The following is a 15,974-nucleotide window of genomic DNA, read 5'->3' on the forward strand; positions in this document are numbered from 1 at the left end:
CTTTGCTTGTCAGGAGGTCGCAAAGGGTAATCACATGACCCTGGGACACTGCAACAGTCATAAATATGAATCAGCTGCCAAGCATTCAAATTTTGATAACATGACCACGGGGATGCTGCAATGGTCATAAGTGTGAAAAATACTCATAAGTCACTTTTTTCAATGTCATCATCTTTGAATGGTCACTAAATGAACTATTGTAAGTCAAGGATAACCTGTACTTTTTAAATAAATGTTGACATTTTATTGTACATCGTGCAGAGTCCCTCTTTGAGATAGGCGGTTCAAAATAGTAAAAAATAAATATGACTAAAACATAAATGAAACAAAAAAGAATACAAGCCAACTGAAAATATTCTCACTCTAGTTTGGTGTACGTGTAAACATTTTATCTTTGCAGTGATTTTAATAATGCCTGGAAAAACAAATTTGGTAAGTCCAGCTTACAAAGAATTATGCAAAACCATACCAGAATAGAAATGTTGCTTCCATTGTGACTTGGGGGACGGACGGACATCCCTATATTTAATAATCTACTTCATTTACTTTTCTCGCTGTTTATAAGTCTAGCTGTCATTTATCACATACGTGCTTTTCTTTCATTCCACAGCAATACTTGTCAGAGGAAGATTTTTTTCAGATCTTTGGAATGTCCCAACAGGATTTTGCTGCACTGCCTCTGTGGAAACAAACATCTCTCAAGAAGGCAAAAGGACTTTTCTAAATGGAAATTTACCTGCCATTATTTTCCAGCCATTTGCAGACCTTAATGTCATTTTTGGTAACAGCTCGGTAACAGAAGCATTCAGAATTTTCTACCACTAGCAGTTTTGCAAAGACAAAAGGGTTTCTTTTTTTAAAAAAAATGTAGATGATTTTAGTGCAGATCCAGAACAGCTGCTTTAACATACTTTCCTCCAGTTATGAAGCTGCCCAAAACTATGTTGAAATTGTTTACTCTTTCCCAATACCCAAGAGTTCCAATCTGACTTAGTGACAAAGCTGGCAAATGGGGCTGCCCTAACAACACTATTGTGGAACAGATGCAGGAAAGTAATTGGTGGATTTCCTGCTAGTGGAAGGCAAAAAACAACAACAACCCCCACCATTTTTCTTAAAAGGAGGTTGGGCTGGTTTTTGAATGAGACCCATACATTTTGCTATCTAGCAGAACCTGACTTTTTGGGTGACAATTTTCCAACTCCCCTCTTTTTATAGGGAACCTCTATTTGCACCATAGGACAGGTGTGCCAACCCTCCACCCACCCATGATTGCTCTTGTTCATCTCCCTTTTGCCCATGCTCTCTTGCTCACTCGGTCTCTCCACTGTGTCTCTTTCTCACACTCCAGTGACTCTCAATTATTTTGTCTAATCTGGGGAAACTCCCTGGGTGAACCAGTGCTACTTTTCTGATCAACTGCCCTTGAAAGATTTTCCTGCTTAGAATTAAAAAAAAACATTTTGGACAAAAATCTTTCAAGCAAGGACATTGCAATCTTGCAACCTGGCCAGAAATGACTTAAAAGCAGCTAATTTATACTGCTTAAAAACACAGCTTTGCCAATAGAAGTAAATATAAGAGCTCTAGGATTATTGTCTCTCCAAGCTTGCCTTAATCTGTTTTTATCTATGATCCTAGCTGTCTACATGATTATAGTTAAGAGTTTTCAATTGCCAATGAATATGCCTCCAAAATAGGCTTTGAGGTGACCCATAAAGCAGAAGGCATTCCAGATGGAACCACTGTTCTCTTATGAAATGTATCCCAGTACAAATAAAACTTATTCCTGCAAAATGAGGAGTTATCCTTGTTTGTAAACAGCAAGTTATCACATTATTACGTCAATTCACTGCTAATGGACATTTCTTTTCCATAATAAAGTTTAGCATCTTTTTAAATATACAGTGATATCTTCTCCAACATGGTTATGCACTTTTAAAACAAACAAGAACAAATTTTAAATTAATAAAAATGTGGAATATCTAAGCAAAATCAACGTGAAAAAATACCATGATTTTTGTAGTGCCAATTTTGTGGAAGAAAAACAGTAATCAAATAGCAGCAAGGACAATAGAAAAGTAGCAAGGCACTGCATTGCTCTGGAAAGAAAAATCAGATTCGGCATTCATAAAGAGCGTTTAATTTCTCAGAAATTGATCTACACATTATTTAAAAAGAAAGAATAAAAGCAGAATTGTGAGGAATAGAAGAACAGGTCTGCTAAAACACAGAAAACTGCTGCTCCACATTATGTCAAGGGATACAAAGCGATTCCCAACATATAATTATCAAAGCAATCTTCTCAATGCAGCTGCTAGGGTACCCTTGTCATTTTTATTTATTCCCTTCCACCAAGATTTTACAAAGTAACTTCTTAAAGTAAAAGCAAAGGAGTAGGTTACTGCTGCAGGTCAACAGCAAAGTGTTATGGATTTTCTTTGATTTCCATTCATGGGCTATGAATTTTCTATTTCGGGTTTTAAAAAGCACCCAACTATTCTTTTTCAGAAACACATGGCAATCTTATTCCCAGAATAATTCACTTCATGGTGAAATATTAATTTATGCAATTTTAAAACAATTACTCTGCCTTTTACTTAGTTGCAATGCGAGCAGCTTTCTCTTAGCACATCTAGCAACAGAGACCCATAATATACAGCGCCATTCTTGAATGCTGTCAGGTCCTCGGGAAGTGAAAAGGCAGTTCAGAATAGAGAAATGTCCCTGAAACCTTTGTACCTTGTCACAGATATGAATATTAGGCTTCATCCAAATAGCAGCAATGCTGCTTAATATTCTATAATTGCAGACTTGCATTTCCTTAGAACGGTAGAGGCATAAATGCTTGGTGATTCTAAAGTTTTTTTTTTAAAGTAAACTACCAGAGCTACCTTTTAAATTCACATATATACACGTTTCATTTTACTTTTCAGAAGAATTTAGTTACTTAGTGCAAACATGTTATGGCTATTTCTCGTATAAAAAATAAGTGCAGAAAAAGGTTTGACAGATATAAGAAGAAGGAAGAGAGGAATTTAAAATATGCTGAAGTTCATCCACTACTGGATGAATTTATGGTTAAAGCTAGGCCTCACTTCAAAATCTAAAATCAGTAATCCTAGAATTAAGATATCTAGAGGTGTGCCATATCATGCTGTTCCAGAAATATAGTATAACTAAATCCAATTCCTTTTTTAAACAAGAATTTTTTTAAAAATACCAGCAGTTGCAGTTCAGGTTCCCCAGAGATTTTCTAGGGTCCTTGGTATAATTTCTCAAAAGGAAATATGATAAACCATTTAATGAGGGTTTAAATATAATCCAGTATGGTCAGGAGTTTCAGAATTAAATGTTAAATCATATAAGAAAAATAGATGAACTGCAGCACAAATTCATTGCATTGCCACAGAATTTGATCTTTGTAAAATGCAATCCAGGCAGGATTAACAGTCACCACTTCTTACTGAATGAGAAATTGTTTTCTACCAAAGGTACATAAATTTATCTCAGGCTACATACTTTTCAAGTTTAGATGAAGCAAATCAGTCTTTACACACTAGGGGCAATTCTGCATTGTATTATAGAAGACACCAAGTTCGAAACTGAATATATATTAGTTAATTTGGCTTCACTGTTAAGTATGGAACCAAAAACATAACTGCATAATTACAATGGGTTGTATAAGACCCTTCCATTCAGAGCAGGAAATGAAAGCTAACACCACCTCCTGCCAGAAGGGAGAATGGGAGATGTAATTTTATTTGAATTTCTTTTTTTCCCCCGAACTTGAGTTTGCCACCTCCCCTTATATTTAAAGGCCTCTACTCTCCAGAGCCCCTTCTCAAGAGACCACAACAAGCACTGGAGAAAAATGCTCCCCCTCCTATTCCACTCATAAGGAAATCTAAGATGTATCTGGAGTTGGATGGGAGGCAGAGAAGGAACCAATTATTCAGTAACATTCACTTGAATGGAAGTTCAGCTATCAGTGCAATACAAATCCTGCTTTTTCCTGAATTGTATTGATAACTGCTCAAGCAAATAGAAATCCAGATTCTGTCAAACATCTGAAGGTTTTTTTTTCATTAACAGACAGCTAGCCTTACTCTAGAATCAAGACTATCACATTCTGAGATACTCTTCTTTACAAAGAAAATCCCTTTATTCTTTGTTAAAAACACACCGAACTACCTTTGTGAACAGTACAAAATTAGACAGAAGTTAGCCTATTATGCTTTGGTGCAGTGTAGTTTTTGAGAACTTTGTCTTCTAATCAGATAGTATTTACTCTGTTGGTATCTTCTATTTATGTATTTAGAGTTCTCCAATACTGCCTGCAATTATCAATAATCTTAAAAACCTTTCAGCCAACAAATAATTCTATTGTCTATGTCACTCGTGTCTACTCTCAAATGTAGTTTCAGAAGGTTCTAATAGTAAAGACATAAAAATCCCCAACAAGTAGGGTAAATACATTTTTTCCATGTAGCTGCTATCTCTTTCAAAGAAAATATTTTTACTATGAAGCAAATCAAGAAACATCTCAATTATTAGCAATTTCATTGCTATGAAAGTGGAAATGGTATAACAGTTATTAACTTCTAGCACTAAAATGAGGGTCGAGCACCTATATAATTTTTGCCAATATAAGCAAGTTATTCAAACACTTTTAAGTGTCAACTCCTCTATTGATGCTCTGAAATTTTTTTGCAAATGCTGATCATTTAAGAGTTTTGTTTTTTTTCCAATCGCACAAGAAGAAACTGTTATATTTCCATGTTCCTTTCGCCATATTCCTTGCCCACTTTCAAGCACAATACAGCTCTGGAAGCCAGTGCAGAGTTGAAACTATTTCTGTTTCACTTACTGATTAGTATCAGCTCAGAAAGGGATTGCGATCACCACCCAACCAGCACAGCTGTTCCATGAAACACAAGAAATATATATATATACACAAACCCATGCACACTCAAGGGGAGAGGGAACTGTTCTGCAAATGACAGTATTTGGAAACTAATGCCTTCAAAAAGAATAAAAACTTTAAAAAGTTAAAATATACATAAATGTATATATTATTTGAAATGATGAAAATGAAGGATTCTGGAGTGTTACAAATCATAGGTGTTGAAGTCCATTTGAAGACGAATCCTTCCATTTAACCAATCAGCCACCTGCACTTTCCAGGGCATAGTATAATTGTAGTATAGCTTATGCTTTTTTCTCACCTTTTCTTCCATAGAAAGAAAGTCAACCTATGTGTAAGATCTTCTCCATTTGTTAATAATAGGTGATCTTTTGGTCTTCTCTCATACTATGCTTTTATAAGTTTTGGAAGAAGTTTTTAAATTCTCTAGCTTGATCGTCTCCGCTGCAGGTAAAATTATTTGAATAGCTCAACAGAGAACAAAACCAAAACCATTAAAAAAAAACATCTGGATAACAGAAGATTGACTGCTGAAGTTCAAAGAAAGGGATGGAATGGCCCTTTCATATCTGAAGCAGCTTGTCTCTCAACTATGCCCCGAGTTCCTCAGGTTTGTCTCCTGTGCATTAGGCAAAAGTTCTTAACTCTTTGTGCTCAGGTAAAGGGTCATTCTTCAGACTGGCTTCCCCACTTCCGTGCCAGGCAGTTGCAGGCTCTTTTCTGTTTCAAGCAATTCATCCAATATATCCCTAGAGAACAGAACACATTAGAAACCAAAGAAAATCTACATAGAGCAGCCAAGGCATATGATGTACCCAAGATGGCACTTAAAAGGAATGTTTTAAAAGAAGTAATAGAGATTCTACACAGTACAGTATAATCCAGCTTCTTACACAGAGATGTTCATAAGGACATTTGAATGCAGGTTTGTTTTCTGAATTAAAAACTTTTAAACCCTTTGTTTATCTCTTTCTCTGTTACACACCCAAACTTTTTATCTCCTGACTCAAGATCTAGCTGATCAGGCTTGGTATGAATTCTTAAAGAATCAATGCCAAAAGCCATGACTGCAATATCCCATTTTGTGTAATGGCTCCAAATTACTGGAGCTACCTTCCACTTTTATAACTTCTGCCAACGCTGGACTAATTCCAGTTGGAGACTCTTATCGAGCCTGGTACCTCTCCAGTCCCTAAAAAGTTCACATAGAACCCATCTCTTGTTTTAAGAACTATTTCTTGTTAAGTGGTCTTCATTCTGGTATTTTTCCACAAGATGCACGAGCTGGAAATCTAAATAAAACAATTCTACAATGTAGGTTTCAGAAATATCTTCTTTTACCTTGTCTATTCAGTTCTTTACACAAATATATGGTAGAAGGCTATGTTAACACAATATTCTCCCTGCGACAGTTGTAAAATCCCTACAATTTTCATACTGAAAAACCATGCAAGAGCTAGGAAATGAGGGAGCTGGGTTGGGGTGGGGGGAGAAGAGAAGAGTATTTTTCATCTTTTCACAAGGATGGAAATGAAATAGAACATGCAAGCAGTAAATAATATAAATAATATTTACTTGTGCATATAGAAGAAGATATAGCCACTTCGGTCTCTATCACTCTGGACAGAGGCCTCTTGAGTTCTTGATACTGCCAGGTCATTGTATGTGAACCATGCCTGCTTGCGAATGTCATATACATCACTAATATAGTGACCTTAAAAAGAATGAAACAGACAAAAATAATTATTTTGTTATTCATTCAATTCATGTGCTGTCCATTTCAATAAGTGAGTTTGAGAGGCAAACTGTTTCAAAGTATTTTTTTAATAAATTCCTGTTACAAATATAAAAAATTTAAACACACAATAGCTGAGGAAGATATCACAATTGACAGTCACTAGTACAGCAAAGGGTGGGGCATTCACATACTTGGGGTTCCAAGTCCTGAGGGTCTTACAAAAAACCAGCCAACCTAATGGCTACAGGGAGAATTTTCCATAGGGCAGGTGTTACAGCAGAGAAGGCAGGCCTCTTGTACCATTTGGGCTTCTGATGTATTTCACGCAGAAATATACAGGCCGAAGTATCTAATAAATAACATCTTCTGCAGACAAATTTGCTTTTATTATTTTAAATGTGACTCATTTTTACTGAGCTTCAACATCTTTTTATGTGCCAGATTTATTGATGAATGAATAAATAACAAATTGTTTAATTCCCCCCCCCCACTTTGTAAAACATGTATGGAAACTGTTTTAATCATAATATCAGCATTTGTTAATTGTTGGTTATTTTTATATTAGTTTTATAGTTTTTATTTTAGTTGCCCAGAGTCATGTTTTGTGATATAGAGAGCCCTATAAATATGATGGCTGGACAGACAGATAGATGGATGGATGGATTAAAATCAAGCATACAAAATTAACTACTTTTATTGCATTTCTTTCTTCATCTTCAATTCTGGTTACCTGAAAAGGCCTCCAAAACACAACTTAGAAAAACAAGAATGATAAAAAACCACAGCCTTTTTCTTACCTGAAGAGGAGGTATCTCCAATGTGACTTACAATACTAATTAGACGATATGAATTAGGAAGCTCTCCTGTCTGTGAAAGAATTCTCCTATTAGTTTGGTTTGCTTCTGAATATATCAGACATTTAACATTATAAAAGACTTTATAGCATACTTAGGACACACTGTATCAAACACTAGAATAATTCATTTCAAATTTGTAGTTAACTCAAATCAGGCTTTATAAAAAATGTGTTTAAAAAAATCAGTTAAATACAGGTAGTCCTTGATTTGCAATAGTTCATTTAGTGACCGTTCAAAATTACAACAGCACTGAAAAAAAATGATGTGACTGTTTTTCACACTTATGACCGTTTAGCATCCCCATAGTCACGTGAACAAAATTCAGACTTCATATTTATGACAGTTGCTGTATCCTGGGGTCATGTGATCACCTTTAGCCACCTTCTGACAAGCAAAGCCAATTTGTAAGGTAGATTCACTTAACAACTGTGTTACTAATTTAACAAATGCAATGATTCACTTAACAGTGGCAAGAAAAGTTGTAAAATGGGTCAAAACTCACTTAACAAATGTTTCACTTAGCAATAAAAAATTTGTTCCAGGTTGCAGGGATCACTGCTGCCACCTATCAATGCCTCTGTGTGCCCTGTTTTCGGTCTCCAGGCGGCAGGGATAGCTGCTGCCTATCCCTCCTGGAACGGGGCAAAAATGGGACACGCAGAGGCTGAAAATGGAACGTGTGGCAGCGTAGCCGGAACAGCTAATAAGTGGTATTCCAGAAGGCAGATCCAACCGCCAATCAGCTGCTCGTGCTAAATCAGGCTGTGCTAAAGCTGACCAGGCTGTTTGCTGCAAGGAGGCAAACTGCTCGGAGGCAGAGGCGGAAGGGTAGGGGCCAGTGGGTGGGCAGGGCTTTGGTAACATTCACTCTATAAGACACACAGACATTTCCACCCACTTGGGGGGGGGGGAGGGGGAGTGCATCTTATACACTGAAAAACCCGGTAAATTGTTTTTAGTCTACTCTAAAGTAAGGGTTTGAAACTGCATCTCCAAGGGCCGATATTATCAACAATTCACTGTTGCTCATTGTTGGTCATCATTGAGAAAGCTTAATAAAGATGACCAAGGGTGCCATATTATGCAGACTGAACTAACCAAGCCATGAAACCTTGCTTAAGCATTTACCACCGGTTAAACATGCTAGTGTTCTTCCCCTGGTTTCCCAGATCATCACCTCAGCATTTCTTTTCAGTTCCTCAGCTTCCGCTTCAGAGTACTCCATGTCTAGAAAATCTTCATTCCCAGAGTCATCATCAGAGCCAAGACTATCCAGGAGAGAACTGTTAAACTCTAAACAGCATGAAAAGGATACTGCATAAGATTCCTGATGTTGTGCATAAAACAGAGATGATGAAACTTTACATTCCACTGCATGATACACTATCTCACTAAAAAGGCAAAATAGTTAGCCTCTCTTTATTAAAGGAAATAATCTACTATATTAAATCTTCAGAGCCACAGCAAGCATTAAATATACAATAGGTACAAAGATTTTTAGAATGCAAACAGATCAGTTTATAAAGGGAAAAACTTTATTTTCAAAAATGCAGTTTTTACAAGTTTTGCACTAACTTAAAAAGTAAGATGATGCCAAGGAAACACATAAACTGATTTGCATCAATGAAAAAAAAAACATGATATATTGCGACGAGAAAGAAAATTATACTAAAACTCTTATATAACACCTTAACGTAAAAGAGTTTCAGTGAATTATCATAGCAAAATGCATAAAATATTTTGAAAAAATTACTGCTCATCTCCCACTGCTATATAAACTAGCCCTACTTTGGAACCATGGCTGAACTAAAATACATAACTCTTGCTAGTTTTTATAACTTGCTGTGCAGAACGTCAAACCTGAGAAGAATAACAGGAAATTAAATCTACAGTTCATAGAACCAATAAACCTTTCAGCATAAACCTCTCATTCTCATTGTTCACAAATTTGGAATCCGGGGCAGACTTGCTTGCTTTTATCTCACTTGGGATTTATGAAATAGAGTTGAGCATGCTAAGATATAGTCAAATTGTGGTTAGAGAAATAAAACAGATTGGAGAAGAAACCACTGAAAATTGCTGAGACTCTATATTCTGCTTGTTTACAGGGTTGTAGCAGCATATCCACTTCATACCAATGGCTAAAATGTTAACTATTTTTGTTTGTAGTTTCCCTATACAACATTTGATGCCAATCAGTACTTTTTCATATTCAATTTTATGTGGATTTTTGGCATATATTACATATCATTGAAGCTGTATGTACCATTAGCTTCAGAAAAGAGACCAATTTAATATTTTAAAATAAAAATGGTGACATAGAGATTTACTGAAATTAGAAAATTACATTCTGGGAATATTTGGGGGTTCTGGGTAGCCACCTATGCCTACTTTTCAAGCCGAGAGGAATGGCTACATGCTGTGTACTCAATGTCGACCACTAGAGTTTATTTGAATTGCAAAAAGAAATTTCACCCTTACTTGAACAATTAAATTATGCTTTTAAAAGATGTCCATTTTTCTGTTGTGTATCTCACCTTGTAGACTTAATTCAGTGGCACGTTTAAGATCATCATCCTCTTTCTGCTCCCGCCGCCTCTGCTGGGGTAGAGATTCAAGCTTAGTTCTCTGAGACACTTCTTATTTTTATAATTGCTATATTTTTCCCACCAATACAGCACGAGGTTAGTATGCAACACAGCAAGTCCCTAATCTCACCACATGCTATCAGCAAGAATGTGAACTACTTCCCGACAAAGTCCAAGAACATTTTTTTTCCTCTATGTAGCTAAATGCATGGTGTATTCAATTCTAGCTGGGTAGACCATACATTCCTGAATAAACAGTATAGGAGAAATTGCCTTAATTTAAGGGGAAAACCCTAGAATATCAAAGGCTTGCAGATACATGGCTTTTGTAGGTTTAGATGCCTTTCATCTCACTGCTAAACAACAAATGGACGAACACATTTGAAAATTTTTCTTCTTTCTTAACCTATTCACATATGCTTCCATGTCCATTTTGTTTCTTTATGCATTAGTAAATATTTATAAAAGTATATTTAAGAAACTAGTATTGAAATGAAGGATATCTCAGAAGGGCTGTACTCTGCTGTTGTTGTTTTTTTACCATACTGACAGACAGCTCCTCAGGGTGCAAATGGGGCCTTCCAAGCTATGCAAAGGTGCCTGAAGAGACACCTTTCACATATTCCCATCTTTCTTTCCAATAAAAAAGTGAGGCTGTTATGTGAGTCATTGCATGATGATACCCAATTTTATTTACCTTTTTCCTGTGGTCGTTAAACCAATCTGACCTCTCCCATTGACTCCCCCCCCTTGTCAGAAGCTGATTGGAAAGGCTGCAAGTGGCAATCACATGACCCCAGTGTCATGTGATTGCCATAATTACAAGTGCTGTAATTACATGCTACGTGCTGACGATTAAGTTGCATGGTGTTTCCCACCCATCAAATCTACTTTCTTACAGCCTCTAGGCACCAGGTTAGAACTCTGATTGCATTGTCTGCTTAACCTGGGAATAAATGATAAACATTGGCATCATTATCATATAGATCCATGATGACGAACCTATGGCACATGGAGCCATACTTGGCGGCACGCCAATTGTCAGCTCTGGCCGTTTTCACCCTCTCCAGGCTTCAGGAAAGCCTCCGGAGGCTGGGGAGAATGAAAAACGGCCCCAACGGGCCAAACAGAAGTTTGGGAACTTCCAGTTGGCCCACTGGAGCTGCATTTCACCCTTCCCAGCCTCCGGACGCTTTCCTAAAGCCTGGGGATGGTGAGAACAGCTCCCGTGGCCCCCCAGAAGCCGGAAATGGATCATTTTAGAACTTCCAGTTGGCCCGTTGGGGGCGTTTTTCATCCTCCCCAGGCTTCAGGAAATCCTCCAGAGCCTGGGGAAAGGTCACTCACACATGCGCGGACGGGGGGCTTGTGCGCATGCACAGGTGGGCAGAGAGATTGAGTGGGTACATGTGTGCGATAGCGCGCAATTTTGGCACGTCGTAAGAAAAACGTTGCCATCACTGGATATAGATTGTACTTAAATCAAAACAGATCTATGATCCACCCTACCTACTTCAGACAGAGGCTGAATAAAATGAGAGACAGGGCTTATTAATATTGTGGATTGTGATTAAATTGCTTTTATTTATATTTTTGGAGTTTTGTGCAGGTTTCAAGGTCTTTGAGACTTAGGTTAACAAAAATCTCATCCAAGGAGCAGGATTATAGTAAATGAAAAATAGTTTCATTATGGATATCATGTCAAAGGAGACACAAAAGCAAAACTTTCCCAAACTATTTTTCTTAACTCTGGAATTGGTTTTTCCAAGATATACTTTAGGAGAAAGGAGATTCCAACATGGGATGGATAACTTTAATAATTTAAATATGGATTCTTGAATACTAAACTAATAATGAGGAGAAACCATGGAAGCAAAATAGATTACTAAAAGTTATATTTTTAACTACACAAAGAGCACAGAAAGAAAACCTATGATCTCTTTCTTCCTGGCAATAAAAATATTTTTATCAAAAATATGAGAAAATATGAGAAAGGCCATTAGGGATTTATTAGAAGTAATAATGTTTGAAAGACCATGAGAAAATAAAATAGCGGAAACAAAATGTAAGAACCGTGGTGGCACAGTGGTTAGAATGCAGTATTGCAGGCTAATTCTGCTGACTATCAGCAGTTCAGCAGTTAGAGTCTCACTGGCTCAAGGTTTACTCAGCCTTCCATCCTCTGAGATCAGTAAAATGAGGACCCAGCATTGTTGGGGGCAATAGCCTGATTCTCTAAATCAGAGGGGGCTGTAAAGCACTGTGAAGTGGTATTTAGGTGCTATTGCTATATAGAAAAATATTACAGAAGAGCATCTCTGATGTACAATGACCTCAGTAGACTTCCAAATTCAAATTTGCTAAAATTGATGTTTTAAAAAAATGCACAAAATTCAGTAAAACATATCTTTGCTAAATAATTTCTATAAAAACCTTGTTCATAAAAATAGGTTTCTAAGTTTGCAATTATGAAACAAAATCATGCAGTGCCATATTATAAAAGTGAGGTTACAAAGAATTCTCTCCCTAGAAATAGTGAGACAGTCACGTATCATCACGAAAGGTGCACTGGTTCTTACTTGTTCTTGGAGACTCTGAGCCAAAGCTTGCTGTAGTTCTTGTTCCTCCCTTTCCCTTTCCATATCATACTGTTGCAGCCAATCAACGTCCCCCTGAGTGCCTTCTGGAGTTTTGTTTTCTTTATTTTCATCAAAATCTTTAGTTACCTTGGTCAAGTTGGCATAACCTATGGAAACAAAATGGTGTCTTAATTTTTTTTGCAGGAGTTTGGGGGGAGGGGAGGGCTGCTATCTGAATTGCAGCTGGGTAACTTAAGGATGGATAACCCTTTAATGACCGCTGCATTTAATAGAGATGTGTGTGAGGGTGGCCACAAAAGCCTATCACACAGGTGAACAAGAAGCTGGACTAGGTTTTGTATGCACATTTATGTTCTCATATTAATGCTTATATCATCATTACCTCATAAAAAGAGAAAACTATGCTGGCAATTTTCAGCAGAAAAAGAAAGAAATTGAGAACTTACTGCAGCCTCAGGACAACAGACTGCCATATTCCTGGGATAAATCTTTTTCATACTATTCAGATCTCAAGAGCAAAATGAGCATATTAGTCAGTGATCATTTTGGGAAAAAAGGATAAGGGGAGAAAGGAAAGAATTGCTTTCAGTACTTATTTACTGTTTTCCGATTAAGACATTTGTGTAATTGAAGCATTGAAATACACACCAGAATGAGATGGAAATCAGTATGTAAAATTTATCTCCCATTTTTGCTCTTGTCTTTCAAAATTGTGATTAAAGATTTTTAAAAGACATCCCTACAATAAAAAAGAATTTTGCTTCATTTTCCAATTTAGTTGAATGTTATTGACAATTATGTCAATTGTATAATGAAATATGCCATACGCAAACTTCACTGCACATTTTAAGATGCTAGGCATTATGACATAGTTATTCAATCTTTTCTAAAATGCAATTTAATACAATAATTTTACAATAAAATAGACTCAAAATAATTTTGTCTATTGTAGCACAGCCCTTGCCTTTCTCCCTTCCCCAAATAAGATGAGATTAAAATATAATAGTTCAGGAAGGTAGACCATCCCCACTCCATTAAGAGTTGGAGTTTAATTTCAGCTGAAATGAGATGCCTATCCAATAGAATTCAGCAGGGTGATTTTGAGGCAAAAAAGGATGAAAATAAAAGTAGGAATGGGAGTGTGTTTGCAATTCTGCTGATTTCCATCCTACTATTCTCATCTCCCACCTCTAAAATAACAATAAATGAATAAAAACTAAAATGAAACTGTCCATTTGTAATGTCACCAAATCAACGGATGGCTTTTTGTAACCTACTGAAGAGTCAGAAATCTGAGAAGACAGGGCTGAGAACAGCTTAGTGGCTCACCATCCCACTCCATATACTGTCACTCAAATTCTAGCCTTTTCTTCCCCTCTTACCAGACTCTGCAGTAGTTTTGGGTTTATCAGTGTCCTTAACTTCCATATTATCTGGCAACTCTTGCATCTCATCATCTCCAAAGCCAGTATCGGGACTATTTGTTGGCTTGTCTTCATCGTTGCTTGATAGCGATGCTTCACGTTTACTAATCTCCAGGACAGCTGCTAGAAGTTCATCTTCAGTCATTGTTTCGAGCCCACTATTCTCTGGGGTTTTGGGATTTTCTGTTTTACTTTTCTTTGAGCTCTGCAAATAAATAAAGGCAAGACTCACTGGGATTCATTCTCTTTCAGGATACTACACTAATAACCACAGTAAAATGAACATACGTAAAATATAAAAAAAGAAATACATTCTGAACATACAATTATAATTCAACACTGCTTTGATATACAGAATTGTTCTGACATCACTAGAGAAAAGTCTGACTTTGAGTGAAGATACGCTGTATTAAATAAATAAATAATCAAACAAACAAACAAACAATTTCAGCCTTGCTCCTCTTAAGAATTTGGTCATATCATACTGCAGCCACTCTTAAAAGATAAAAACAATACAGTCCTCTATGAATGATTTATGTTCCAGACAGTGTCCGTAGGTGTGATTGTTCGCAAGTCCAGCAAAAACAAAAAGTGCAGTGCAGTGCGTTCTTGCCTTGCACTGGTAGCATGCCATTGGGCTTTGGGTGGTGGCAGGATAGGGTTGGTTTCTGGCACACTGCTTACATATGCATGGGCATGCTGGAAGTTGACCCTTTCTTGCCTTTTCCCACTACTGCAGAGGGTTCACTGAACCATCAGGTTTTGCTGCAAAGCTGTTGCTTTTCTGGAAGGAGAACTATACTGCACCTGGCTGCAACTCCAGCTTACAGGGTTGCTGGGGATCAGGAGAGGATAGGAGGGGATGTCACATATGTATAACAATGCAAGAGAACCTGGCTGTTTCCTGTCTTCTCCTGCCTTCCTAGTGCCGACGGGTTTATTTCTATTGACAAAACCTCGCAACTCAAAAGTTTGTTACTAATGTTGCATCTAATTGCCCCCAAAAGTTATGTGATCACCATACATTCTTCTTCTACCAGCTGTTTTCTTACTTTCTCAAGCTCCTCTTGCTGCTGTTCCCTGCTCTGGAAATCACACTGTTTCTGACTGTTTGCAACAGGACGTTTTAGTGGTTCTTCTTCACTGTCTGAATCCAAAGAATTTAAAATATGACCTTTATTTTTGAATGAGTATTTTCTGAAAAAGAAACAAAAAAAATTAATTCACCCTTTCAAAAAAGCCTTCTAATGATGCTGATTAATATCAGCTTACAAAAACATTCATAGAAAAGCTAGGCAGATGGCAAACTATAATTCCAAGAATATAGTATAAAGGTTTATTCAAAAATTAATCCTCTGCAAAATCTATTTGAAACACTCGCTCAATCTAACATTTAGAAATTCTTTATATCACGAACATTAATATTCCTGGGTTTCTTGAGCAGAAAAAGTGAATTGGGATAAATTTGGAGTCACACTTCTTGTTTTACAAAAGTGACATTTTATAATAGCCCAGTATATATGAACTGGAGCATATATATATTATATTACTACTTAAGTATATTAAGTAGAATGTTTCATGCAAAACTTCATTTCATAGTAGAATTTGTAATGCTCTCATTAAATATTTAATATATTTTAAAATATTAATCTTGTATTCACTGTATTTTTCTCAGTTCTGGTAAAGGAAAACAAACATGTTCCCATAAAGCTACCATGTGATCTATCCAGAGTAATTAGTGCCTTAACAATACATTAGTAAAGGCGTTACTGAATCAGACTACAGGCAGTCCTCCCTTAATGACCTCATTTAATTCAGCAACCAACCAAGTTACAAAACT

General features: G+C 36.7%; 2 protein-coding genes across 2 annotated transcripts in view; one reads left to right on the plus strand and one right to left on the minus strand.

Moving 5' to 3' along the window:
* The window catches only part of VIL1 (villin 1), a 33,100-nt gene extending 28,661 nt beyond the window's left edge, over positions 1–4,439 (plus strand). Inside the window, exon 20 of the mRNA XM_032217290.1 lies at positions 611–4,439. Within this exon, the coding sequence (XP_032073181.1) occupies positions 611–724 (114 nt within the window). The 3' untranslated portion in view covers positions 725–4,439. The remainder of the gene's footprint in view (positions 1–610) is intronic.
* USP37 (ubiquitin specific peptidase 37) overlaps positions 3,587–15,974 on the minus strand; it is a 43,141-nt gene continuing 30,753 nt past the window's right edge. The window contains 8 exon segments of the mRNA XM_032217340.1: positions 3,587–5,676; positions 6,503–6,641; positions 7,463–7,532; positions 8,700–8,815; positions 10,060–10,120; positions 12,690–12,856; positions 14,093–14,339; positions 15,187–15,331. Of these exon segments, the coding sequence (XP_032073231.1) occupies positions 5,601–5,676; positions 6,503–6,641; positions 7,463–7,532; positions 8,700–8,815; positions 10,060–10,120; positions 12,690–12,856; positions 14,093–14,339; positions 15,187–15,331 (1,021 nt within the window). The 3' untranslated portion in view covers positions 3,587–5,600.

This window comes from Thamnophis elegans, chromosome 1 (assembly GCF_009769535.1).
Source record: "Thamnophis elegans isolate rThaEle1 chromosome 1, rThaEle1.pri, whole genome shotgun sequence".
NCBI classification, from domain to species: Eukaryota; Metazoa; Chordata; class Lepidosauria; order Squamata; family Colubridae; genus Thamnophis; species Thamnophis elegans.